This window comes from Equus caballus, chromosome 29 (assembly GCF_041296265.1).
Source record: "Equus caballus isolate H_3958 breed thoroughbred chromosome 29, TB-T2T, whole genome shotgun sequence".
Taxonomy (NCBI): Eukaryota; Metazoa; Chordata; class Mammalia; order Perissodactyla; family Equidae; genus Equus; species Equus caballus.
Window position 1 is genome coordinate 14148539 of NC_091712.1, and position 13084 is coordinate 14161622.

The window sequence follows — 13084 nt, forward strand, 5'->3', positions numbered from 1 at the left end:
TCAACAACAAATGTTCCAACAGAGAGAACAAAGAATGTGAAGAGAATGAACCTATTTTTTTTCTATCTGTAGTTTTTCTTAAACTTTTTATTTTGTGGTAATCGTAGATTTACATGCAATGTTGATAAACTGATTTTTTTATTATTGTGGAAAAATACACATAATATAAAATTTACCATTTAACCATTTTTAAGCATACACTTCTGTGGCATTAAGTACATTAACGCTGTGAAATCATCACCAGCCATCTGTATTTCCAGAACTTTTTCATGTTCAAAACGGAAACTCTGTAGCTACTAGACAACAACTCCACATTCCCCCTCCCACCCTGGCAAACAACATCCTTCTTCTTGTCTCTATGAATCTGACTATTCTAGTTCCTTATACAGGTAAGTATTTGTCCTTTTGTGACTGGCTTAATTCACTTAGCATAATGTTCTAAAGCTTCATCTGTGTTGTAGCATGTGTCAGAATCTCCTTCCTTTTAAGGTCGAATAATACTCCATTGTATGTAAATACCACATTGTGTTTATCCATTCATCCACTGACGGACATCTGAGTTGCTTCTTCCTTTTGGCTACTGTGAACACTGGTGTACAAATATCTGTTCAAGATCCTGCTTTTGATTCTTTTGGGTATGTACCCAGAAGTAGAATTGTTGGATCATGTGGTAATTCTATGCTTAATTTTTTAAGGAAACATCATACTATTTTCCACAGTGGCTACACCTTTTACATTCCCACCAGCAAGGCACAAGAGTTCTGATTTTTCCATATCTTCACCAACAGTTGTTATTTTCTGAGGGTGTTTTGATAGCAGTTATCCTAATGGGTGTGAAGTGGTATCCCACTGCGGTTTTGATTTGATAAAGCCCTTTTTTTTGCTAAGATACACCCTGAGCTAACTAACACCCATGCCAATCGGCCTCTGTTTCTTAGTATGTGGGCTGCCAGCACAGCATGGCCACTAACAGACCAGTGTAGGTCTGCGCCCGGGGAACAAAACCCAGGCTGAACTTAACCAGCAGGCCACTGGGGCTGGCCCGATAAACCCATTTTTAAATAGTTAAAATGAAACAATTTCAGCTAAAGTTGGAAAATGAAACCAAATAATATAGGCATAATTTAGTTTGAAGATAGACATCAGAAATACCCACAAAGTCCATCAATTAAGTTAGGCCACAAGGTAAGAATGTCTTCTGTAGTTTCCTTAGTATGTTTCAGACTTCTCTGAACCATGGAATTATTATTTCTATAGTTTTTGGTCAAATACATTTGCAAAGTACAACTACTGCATCAGAAAGAAGCAAATGAAATTATTCATCTATTCTTTTTAAAGAACTTGCTTTCTAAAGTAGATAAAACCTATGTAGTATCAGAATCATTCACAGCTTATAATGTCTGTAAAGTCTGAAACATCACAACATGCAAAAAAGGGGCATGTGCAGAGAAGAGAATGGTAACTACACAAATAAAATAGAGATCATTTTTAGCTAAACAATATCCATGTTCACAAATGGGATGGGAAAAGTTAAAAAAAAAAAAAAGTAAGGATCCACACCTGTCCCATCATTAGGGCTTTGGGGAGGAGGCTCCACTTTAGGGAAGTTCTTGAGAAAGAGAGTAAATAATAGATTGATTGGAAGAAGTCTGTTAAATGACATGAATGCATAAGAAGAAGAGGATAATGCCAGAAGAGACTAATAATTATACAACAAAAAGATCCCAGGATGAGAACAGATCAATGAGAAGTGTGGTTAAACCAGTGGACTTAATCCATTACTAAGTACTGAGCACTCACTCTGTGCCAGGCACCATGCTGATCACTGGGGACAGAGAGGGACAGCCCTGACTGCTCCGGCTGGAAAGGAGCAGAGCTGACAGGAAGAGGCCATCAGGAGATTAGCAAGCAGTCCTAACAGAGAGGACCAGCACCTGAACTGGGGACGTGACAGCAGAGACAGGCAGACCTACTCCAGAGATCCCAATGACCTCCAACAACCACAAAGGGTGGACCACTGTGGGAGACGCCGAGGCCGCCAGCCTGTGCAGCTGGATGGGAGATGCCCCAAGAAGGGAGCACTGGGCAGGAAGAGGTTGGTGAAGGATGATTATGAGTCTGACTTGGGACCTTTTATGTCTGAGATATCCCAGAGGATGCCACGCAGGAAGGGCACATGTTGGTCTGGTGCTCAAAGGCAACAGCACTGAGAGAGAAATCTGAGAGTCCGTGACATACAAACAGAACAAGCGCTGGGCATGGATCTGATGGCAGAGAGAAGGGGCCAGGCCTGAGCCAGGGGAGCACCCCCTGTGTTCACATCTGGAGAGGAGGGGGATAAGGGGGGATGTTCTGCTCTTAAGTCTTGTCATAACAGTTTGGAGAAGAACCCACAAGGTACAGCCAGGTAACTATAAGTGCCTGAATGAGGCTTACAGGATTTCACAGGGCATGGGAGAAGGACCTGAAAGAGGCCTCTGTCACAGTCAAAATGAAACGAGAGCTGCAAGGACACTTCAGGCAGTAACCATGTGGGTGCAGAGGGGCAGAGGAGCTGCAGGGGTGGGGTATTTTGGAGGGAGAGTAGGTGGAGAGGGAGGAAGAAGGAGAGAGGGAGAGGGAGAAGGAAGGAGGGGGAGAAGGAAGGAGGGGGAGGAGAAGGCAGGAGGAGAAGGAAGGAGGGGGAGGAGAAGGAAGGAGGGGGAGGAGAAGGAAGGAGGGGGAGAGGGAGGCAGGAGGGGGAGAGGGGAACAGGAGGGGGAGAGGGAGGCAGGCGGGGAGAGGGAGGCAGGAGGGGGAGAGGGGAACAGGAGGGGGAGAGGGAGGCAGGCGGGGGAGAGGGAGGCAGGAGGGGGAGAGGGAGGCAGGCGGGGGAGAGGGAGGCAGGAGGGGGAGAGGGGAACAGGAGGGGGAGAGGGAGGCAAGAGAAAGAAGAAGGGAGGAAGGGAGGGAGGGAAGGAGAATTGATCCTTAATGGAGGCAAAACTCTGGGCAGATGAAGACAAGTCAGAGGACCAGCTGGCAGCTCCCCCACAGTCTCCCTGGTTCCCTTGACCCCTAAGCCACTGGCTCACGCGCTCCCTCCAAAGCAGCAGAAGCCTCCTAGGGCTTCTTGAGCCAGTTTGTACCAGCCATTGTCTGTGCTGCAGTGCGATGGGGAATGCCCATGGAAGTCTGGAGAGGGGCTCGGAACCTTGTCTGCCTCCTCCGCTAAAATGGGGGCTTGGCATTCAACGTTTCCTGAGTAAGTAAATAGATGAATAATAGTTCTTTTGCTTAGAAAGGTGATTGTTCTGTTTTCAGAGCTTCATTAATGAAAAAGCAATTTTTTTAAATGTTAAAAACGTAGATTCTTACGCTAATCTCAGATACCAGGTGTTCCCCAAAATGGGTCTATATTAAAGGACAAAGTCTAAATCACGAGAAGAAATTAGTAACATATTTCAAACCACAACAACAAAACAGCCAACAAACTGTGACAAGGCCCTACATTTACGGAAAAGCAATGAAACAGGAAACCATTACGGGCAAGTCTGCCTTGACCTCCCCAGGTTAGAGTGGGTGACCCTCCCACGTGCCCTCTACCCCCAGCCGCGGTGTGTATCTCAGTCTGGGTAGCTGCCTTATTACCAGTCTCTCCCCCTGTGACCATAAGTTCCCTGAGGACAGGGTCCATGTGTCTCTCCCACGGTGTGCCCAGCATCTAGCATGATGTGAGGGCAGGGTGTGGCCCGAGTGCTGGCTTCATGGACACAGGACCCTGCAGGAGGAATCAGGGCCAACATCTCCACAGCAGCTCTCGCTCTGGAACACAGCTACAGGAGGCTGGATTTGAGCATGGGATTTAGCTAAGAAAATGACCACAAACAATGGCATTCAGGAAAAGGAAGCATGTTTACAAAGGTAGAGCAGATTCAAAGGTGAAACCACGTCCCTGGTTTGTGAGACAGGTGCTGTGGTGAACCAGGAAGCCAGGAGACGGCTCCCGAGGGAGGAGCCTGCGCCACTGCGCCAAGTCCCGGAAGCCGGGAAGGCCTCAGCCGAGCCCTGGAGGCCATGGGGCCGGCACGCAACTGCACTGGACGGACTCTGTGGGAGCTCCCACGTAGCTCCCGTTGCACAGAACAGCACGTGGTTGTGACAACCACTGGTGAAAAAAGTAGGGCACCGAAGAGAGCTCAATAATCTTTCCAATTTTTGGAGATTTTAGTTTTTAATCGCATTCATTATATTAAATGAGCAGAAAAGGTGAGCTAATGTTTTAGATCATGATTTTTATTTGCGTGAAAATCGTAATTCTTCAGGTAAAGATCTAGGCCAGACCAAGTGGAATTTCAGCTGGACACTGTCCTCGAGACCCCAGACTGCATATTTTACAAAGGTGGAAAACTAACCCTTCTCATTCTCCACCCAGGAGAGAATCAGAAAAGGTGTACTAAAACTGTACTAAGAGCAGAAAACTCTGAGATTGGACCTAACTAAGCCTCCAGATTTTTAAAGCAATAGAAAACGGGGGCTGTGGAACAATCTTCACCCAGATCCCTAAGACTCTGTTCCTTTATGTTATATGTACGAACCACGCACACCTCTCCAAGCTCCCAACCGACACAGATTCTCACTGGCTCGGCACCAGAAGGCGGCTACTCAGTCTTCTTACTTACTTTACACCTTGGTTGAAAGATATTAATGAGCACGCTAGATGACATTTGAGATAATATTTAATGTTTGGGAAAAAAACAACAGGCATCTCTCATGTCTGATATTCCATTAGGGCTAACTGAAGGAATTAAATACTAGCATACACTCCATTACCAGGGAAGGCGGGTCCTACGCCAGGAGATAAGGCATTTACAGTGAGCTTCACTTAATACACGTAATTCAGCAAAACTTGCCAGTAAAGCTACATTCAAGGATGAGCTGCAATTTCTTTAGTAAATTCTCACTTGGGTATTTTAATTCCCTGCCAAGTAAAATAATATATAATTGATTTTTTTCTAAACAATATCCCTACACCATTACTAATAGGACACTCTTGCTCAATTAAATTTTCAGATTTAAACTCATGAGAAGGACTATCCTAAGGAGTATCTAGAAAATACAGGTTAGTGAGCAATTATAGAGCATTCAGTTGACTGCACATAAGAAAACTGCTCAAAGGCTTGGGGGGAAAATAAAATGCAAGTTCATGGAATCAAGGATATGTGTAACCAAAATCCCCATGATGATGAAATTATTCCAATCCAATTTTAGAGTAATGTGAGGTCTGTAAATCTCAGACGCTATCACCCAGAGTTTAGCCAGCTGGTAACGTCACCACTGCTTATTTGCTAGGAGGTGGAGAAACACATGAATGAGGATTTGGACTGTTACCGAATAGGTACCATTTGAGTAACAGCTTTTGCCTTCCTTAGAAACTACTAAGGGAGTCCTCGGGTCCAAGACGAAGATTCCACAGGTCACTTCATCATGAGAGAGCCAGCCTCCGAGAGGCACTACTGGAGCTGCCATCCAGGGGCAGGGTGGTGGGCACTGGTGGCCGCGCAGCAATGACTGGACCCTGTCCAGGCCATCCCGGCCGGGACCCGAGACCGCTATTCCTGATACACTGAGATAACAAGTACTGTGTCTAGTTACAAGTAGTACATCACCTAACTGCCCCCTGCCCAAGTGTGGGCTGTGCACAGTCGCTTCCTTCCACAGAGGACAGCAGGGAAAGTGGAAACGCAGTAACTTCACAGTGGACGGCCATGACCGACACCACCCAGCTTAGCTCATCAAGGTTACTGTCAACAGCACTCAGGCATGTGCATAGTATGGGCCTCTGACAGGATGTGATTAAATGGAAACTTCTGTGGTTTTCCTCCCCAAAACACACAATCCCAGTGTCCTCATGAGAAGAACAGCAGATAAATCCCAACCGAGGGACATTCTACAAAATAGTACTAGTACTTCTCAGAACTGTCAAGGTCATCAAAAACACGGAAGTCTGAGAAACTAGCACGGCCAAGAGGAGCCTAAGGAGGCAGGACAACTAAATGTGATGTGGTGCCCCAGATGGGATCCTGGGACAGAAAGGGACAATGGGCAAAAAAAAGGAAATTTGAATAAAGCATGAACTTCATTAATAATAATGTATCAATATTAGCTCATTAATCGCAACAAATATATACAAGATGTAAATAATATAATGTAATATTATAGATGTCAATGAACTGGGTGTGAAGGATGTGGGAACTCTGAACCAGCTTCACAATTTTTCTGTAAATCTAAAATAAAAAGTTTATTTTAAAAAATACATCTATGAAAATGAATACAAAACATACCAAACGTTATGCAATGCAGCTGAAGCTTAGAGGGAAATTTATGACTATAAATTCCTGTGTTAAAAAAGGAGAATCTCAAATCAATAACCGAACTTCCTACCTTAAGCAACTAGAAGAAAAAGAGCAAACTAAACCTAAAGCAAGCAGAAGGAAGAAATTAACATAGAGTGAAAATAAATGAAATATAAAAACAGAGAAAACCAACAAAACTGAAAGTTGGTTCTTTGGAAAGATTAACAAAATTGAGCCTTTAGCTAGACCAACCAAGAAAAAAAGGAAGAAGACTCAAATTAGTAAAGTCAGAAACAAAAGGGGGCATGACAGCAGACTTTCAGAGATAAAGAGGATTATAAGGTAATTCTATCAACAACTGCATGCCAACAAACTGGATAACAGATGAAATGGACAAATTCCTAGAAAGACCCAAACTGACTCAGGAAGAAACAGATGATCTGAACAGAGCTATAACAAGCAAAGAGATTGAATTGCTAATGTAAAAACTTCCAACAAAGAGAAGTCCTAGCCAAGACGACTTCCGTGGTGAACCCTTAACAACAGTAAATAAGAATTAATACCAGTCCTTCTCAAACTCTTCAGAGAAATGGAAGTGGAAGGAACACTTCAATCCTATGAAGCCAGTATTACACTGATTCCAAAACCAAAGACATCACAAGAAAACTAAAGACCTATACCCCTTACAAACATAGATGCAAAAAACCTTAATATAATACTAGCAAACCAAGTCCAGCAACATATAAAAAGAATTAGATACCATGACCAAGTGGGATTTACCCCAGGAATGCAAGGCTGATTTAACACACCAATAGAATAGAGGACAAAAACCACATGACTGATTTCAATGGATGCAGAAAAAGCATTCAACAGAATCCAATACTCTTTCAAGACAAGAAACGCTCCACAAAAATTAGGAATAGAAAGGAATTTCCTCAATCTGATAAAGCACATCTACAAAATACCCACAGCTGACATCATATTTAAAGGAGAAAGTCTGAAAGCTTCCCCTGAGATCAAGAATAAGACAAGGATGTGCGTTCCCACCACTTCTACTCAACACTGTGCTGGAGGTTCTAACCAGGGCAATTAGGCCAGAAAAAGAAAGAAAAGGCAGTCAGATTGGAAAGGAAAAAGCAAAACCATCTCATTTACAGATGACATGATCTTACGTATGTAAAATTCTAAGGAATCTAGTAAAACACTATCAGAGCTGAGTTCTGCAGTATGGAAAGATACAAGATCAATCCACAAAAATAAACTTTCTTATACCTAGCAAAGAACAATCTGAAGATGAAAGTAAGAAAACAATTCACTTACAACAGCATGAAACAGAATTAAGTACCTAGGAATAAATCTAACAAAAGAAGAGCATGACTTGTACACTGAAAACTACAAAAACTGTGGAAAAGAAATGGAAAGAAATCTCAACAAATGGAAAGACACCTCATGTTCACGGATTGGAAGACTTAGTATCGCTAAGACTACAATATTCCACAGAACAATCTACATATTCAATGCAACCCCTATCAAAATCCCAGCTGGTTTTATATTTTTGTTTGTTGGTTTTGCAGAAACTGAACGTTGATTTTAAAATTCATTCGGAATTGCAAGGGTAAGAGAATAGCAAACTAATCTTGAAAGAGAAGAACAAACCTGGGAGAGTCATATTTTCTGATTTCAACTTGACAGCTATGGTAATCAAGACAGCGTGTGGTACTGACATAAGGATACACATATCAATCAGTGCAATAAAACTGAAAGTCCAGAAACAAACTTTCAAATTTACGGTCAATTTTTTTTCTTTTTTAAAGATTGGCCCTGAGCTAACATCTGTTATCAATCTTCCTTTTTTATTTATTTATCCTTCTCCCCAAAGCCCCCCAGTACAGAGTTGTATATTCTAGTTCTGAGTGTCTCTGGCTGTGCTATGTGGGATGCCACCTCAGCGTGGCCAGACGAGCGGTGCCACGTCCATGCCCAGGATCCGAACCTGACAAACCCTGGGCCGCCAAAGCAGAGTGTGCAAACAAACACTTGGCCACAGGGCCAGCCCCTCAACTGATTTTTGAGAAGAGTGACGGATAATTCAATGAGGGAAGGACAGTCTCTTAATCAATGATGATGGGACAAGTGGATATCCACACGCAAAACAATGAATGTGAACCCCGACCTCAAAAAAAAACAGCTCAAGGGGCCAGCCCCATGGCCAAGTGGTTGGGTTCACGTGCTCTGCTTCAGTGGCCCAGAGTTTCACCGGTTGGGATCCTGGGCACTGACATGGCACCGCTCATCAGGCCATGCTGAGGTGGTGTCCCACATGCCACAACTAGAAGGACCCACAACTAAAAATAAACAAACTACGTACCAGGGGGCTTTGGGGAGAAAAACGAAAAGTTTAAAAAAAAAAAAAAGCTCAAAATGTACATAGACCTAAATGTAAGAGGTAAAATTATGTAACTCCTCAAAGAAAACATAGGAGTAAATCACACAACCTTGGCGTTATGCAATGGTTTCTTAGATACGACACCAAAAGCCCAGGTGACAAAAGAAAAAAATATATAAATTGGGCTTGATGAAGATGAAAACCTATGTTACAAACGATACCACTAAGAAAGCGAAATGACAACCCAGAGAATAGGAGCAAATACTTGTGAATCATCTATCTGACAAGGGGCTTGTATCCATATCCAGAACATACAAAGAACTCTTGTAACTCTTAACATTCTTACGATAGAAAGACTTGAAGGAGGGCAGGGAGGCGCCACGCGCACATCCGGGACAGAGGAGCCGAGGGCCACAGTCCTGAGGCAGGCACCCGTCTGGTATGTTCGGGGAAGGGCAAGGGGGCGTGTGGCTGGGGCAGAGTGCCGGAGGAGGGAGCTGAGCTGAAGAGGAGGCCTCACTCTGCTGGGCCCTGCAGGCCACGTCAGGGCTCCCTGTGTTTTCCTCTGAGGAAGGCGGGGAAGCCGAGGAGAGCACAGAGTGAGAAAAATCACGGCTCAGACAAAGCCGTGGGTCCCTTTCTCCTGTCACCTCTGGGTCACAACTGACTGTTCTAAGGGTGAACATCTGACCCCTAAGGAACTGAACCAATTCATCCCCTCTTGCAAATCTGAACTAAACACAAGGGACTGAGTTAGCCGGCGCTGTGCCTTCAGTGAAGCAGCGGTGTAGACTCAGGGTGGGGACAGTGACCTCCCTGCCAGGCCCAGCGGCCAACACACGAGCCACAGGGAGGAGCCCAGGCCAGAGGGCAGCCCCAGAGGCGGAGGAGCGGGCCCTGTTGCTGATCCCACTGGATGGCCTGACGCCCTTCCCGTCCTAGAGGACAGGGAAGCCTGGGACTCCTGTACCTCCCCAGAAAACTCCCTGCGCCTCGGGCTCCTTGTGTGGGTTTCTCAATCTATAACCAAAGATCCCTGGCTTAGACAGGCGGTGAGCTATATCTTGTCATCCAAGTACCACATGGGACTAAAATGGGTGTGTGTTCATGCCTCTAAGGATAACCAAGCTCCAACAACTCCTGAGAGAAAGAAGGGGCTGCTCGAGGGGCGGCCGGAGCCCAGGGCCTTCCGCATGGCTGTGCCCAGGAACATTACCAAGGGCCCTTACCACAAACCAGCACAGTGTGATTCAATTACCTCAGCCTCTTTTTAATTTCCTCAGATACCAGTATCAATAGGAGAGCTTTTAGCATATCCTGCAATGCTAAAAAAATATCCTTAGTGATATTAAATTATCATTACTCTTTTAAAGCCTAGTTAACTAAGCTGTGCAATACTTGCTTTGGGCCAGCCAGGTTCTAGGCACTAGAGGTCCTGGCCACAGGCAGCAGCAGCAGCCTTGTTCCTTGGGGGCAGCAGGGCCAGGGCTGCCCTTCGCCCTCCCCCAGCCCCTACCACCTGCTGGGCAGCACGCCAAGACGCCAAGAGAATGCCCAGGAGAAAAGCAGGGACGGATGCAGCTCTGTCCACTTTAGGCCAGACCTACTCTGAACAGCTGTCTCTTAACTCTTTGGGACACAGAGAAGGAAGAAGAATGACACAAGAGTCTCACTGAGAGCACACATCCATCTGCCTTCTGCCCACAGGCTGCCTCTCAGCCAACACAAGCAGCAGCAGCAGCCAGAGAACCGGTCCACAGTGATGCACCCACTGCACAGGACCCCAAGGCTGCTCATCTTTAGCTTATAACCAACAAGACCCCCAAACAAGCTAATCTCTTGATAGCCACCAGTTTACCTAAGGGGACAGTGAAGAATTCAGCAGTTACAATTACGGACACATGCACGCCCTCCACTAGTGCCCCAAAGACACAAACTAACCAGTCCTCCCTGTGACCTGGTGACAGGGTGTGCACTGTGGATGTTCTCTCAACGTCCCTGCAGAATGTGGGACACTGCAGGCGTCAGTCAGTGCCGCATGCTCTGCAGGACGCTAGCGTCCCCTCCGCGCACGCATCTAAACCATAAGGCTCTCTCAGGGCAGTCGGGCCATCATTTTCCTGGGAATTCAAGGTAAAATAGCCCACCACAAGCCACCTGCAGTGGCTTCAAACTACACTTTCTTCAGGGCAGCAATCTAAGTATTCCTCTCCCCCTCGTTTTCACCCCATCTTCTCACCCTCCTTTTCCCTTCGTCGCAATTTCCCCACATAAAAACTTCAACCCTGCTGCGTGTTTTTGTCAGAACTGGAAATCCTTTGGGGGAACAAAGCTGGGCAATAAATATCTTTCTCCATGATGACATAAGAACCTATAATCACTCCAAATCACCTAAAGATTACTTGTTGAATGTCTGTTTTACCCGTTAGGCGGCAAGTGCAACGAGAGAAGGAACAAACAAACAAACGATGAATCGACAAATTAATAAACAAGCACACAAGTTTACTGCTGAATCAGCTGGGAGCACAAAGCTCAGGTGTGGCAGAGGCACAAAAAGTCCTTAGGGGGTTTGTAAACTTCTGTTAGACAATAATCTCTTCTCAGAAACAACAGGGAACTGCTTTCTGGTCTCCCCCCGGGACAGCGCATTCACAAGCAGAGTGCACTTCTGAGCCCTAACCACACACAATGTAAGAGAGCAGTGACAACCAGCCCCATGGTCAAATCTAGTTCCCAAATGAGAACTGACCAAAACAGTCCCTAAAGGTTTAAGAATCTAAATAAGACTACAGATTTTTATCTCTTATTTGAGTCTTAAAGCGCAGATTACCTCCATGTGTTGTCTCTGAATATCTTACAGACACACATTTACAAAATCACAAAAGAGAGGCTAGCAACATACCCCAGTCCTTCCTATAAGACACAGGTCTCCATACGGGACACGTGTGTTCGTCACATCTTACTAATGTTATTAGAACCTTTGCAGGGAATCAACCAGAGGAAGCTGGAGGGCCATGGGAGGGCTGACGTGGGTCCTTTTTATCCTCCTTTAGCCCAATGTTTTACTTACTCGCATTTAGCGTTCCAGCACTGACTGGTTTTGAATGCGAGCTGACAGGCGACTTCAGGTGGGGACTGTGGAGGTCTCGAGACTTCATGCCCTCCTTTGGGAGATGCATATGCTATTCCCCCAGCAAAAAAAGCCAGCCCTGAGGCCGAAGCCATAGTTTCCCGAGGGCACCTGGGCAGGAACCCTGCTCACACCCACTCCCCTGAACAGCAGGATGGCCGCAGCCATCGGAACGGCACTCACCAGGGTGACAATGGCACATTCAGCCGTCAGCTGAGCAGCACTGAACAGCGTCCGAACAAACCGGTAAATCTGCTTCTGCTCGGGGTTGTGTTTGTCGTAATCTGGTGGCACTTCGGATTTCTGGGAAGGAAGTGTTTTCAGGTGACTGGCCACCCAGTGAGAGCAAATGAGAATAAAACAGTATCACAAAACACAAGGAGGAGATTACCGAAAGAGGGTGAAGGTTTTCATCAAAAATATCTAAGAGCATCCTTCCGTCTGGGTCCCTAGTGGGGAAAATGAGAGAAAACAGTTTATCTTCTGCAAGAATGAATGTCATTGAAAATAAAACAAAAATATATTTTGATTCACCTGTATTTCAAGCAACAGAAGGCAGTGCTAAATGTAAGAGATGCTGTTGGTTACTCACGAACAACCACTTGCTTTTCCTGGGTTCAACGTTTAATCATCTTTATTTGAATAGTCCATGAAATAAAGGTTATGAACCACATTCAGTAGAATTAACTTAAGTAAAACATCTAGATTTTCATTTTCTGAGTTTTCAAATGAAGCAAATCTAACCAAGTGACAAATTTAACATCTTGTTTCTGAGCACAGGCTGACGGATCTGCCTAAACCATCACCACGTTGTGATTGACAAAAAAGAAGTCTGAGGGTAAGAACGAATATTCAGTGTTTCTTGATCTTAACTCAAAGCTCTCAAAACTTCACTTCATTAAGAGTTTCACAATTTTATACTGAAAAGCAAGAGGTGACATGTAGAAGAGCTTAACTCAGTAACCTATACATCTATGAAGAAGGGCTGGTTGTTAACCAGGCTGGCAAATGCAGCAAAGCACCTAAAGTGCACAATCAGAATTGATTTTAAAGCTTTGGGAATTCATACCTGTGCTCATCTAACCAGCCTGCAGGACACAGGCAGTAAGATCAGATAAACCCAACTAAAAGAAAGGTTCAACTGGGCAGGACCTGAGGGTGGGGTCTGAAAACATAAAGACAGCTCCTTCTGGGTGCTCCTGGTCACGCTTCCTCTTCTAACAACCGTGGTAT

The 13084-nt window shown here is 45.0% G+C and overlaps 1 protein-coding gene across 21 annotated transcripts in view; it reads right to left on the reverse strand.

The window, feature by feature from the left end:
* Nucleotides 1-13084, reverse strand: part of CCNY (cyclin Y) — a 306663-nt gene that overhangs the window by 13866 nt on the left and 279713 nt on the right. For all 21 annotated transcript variants that reach the window (XM_023632302.2, XM_070255157.1, XM_023632300.2 and 18 more), the window contains 2 exons: nucleotides 12243-12300; nucleotides 12035-12154 (listed from right to left, as the gene is read on the reverse strand). In XM_023632302.2, the coding sequence (XP_023488070.1) occupies nucleotides 12035-12154; nucleotides 12243-12300 (178 nt within the window). The remainder of the gene's footprint in view (nucleotides 1-12034; nucleotides 12155-12242; nucleotides 12301-13084) is intronic.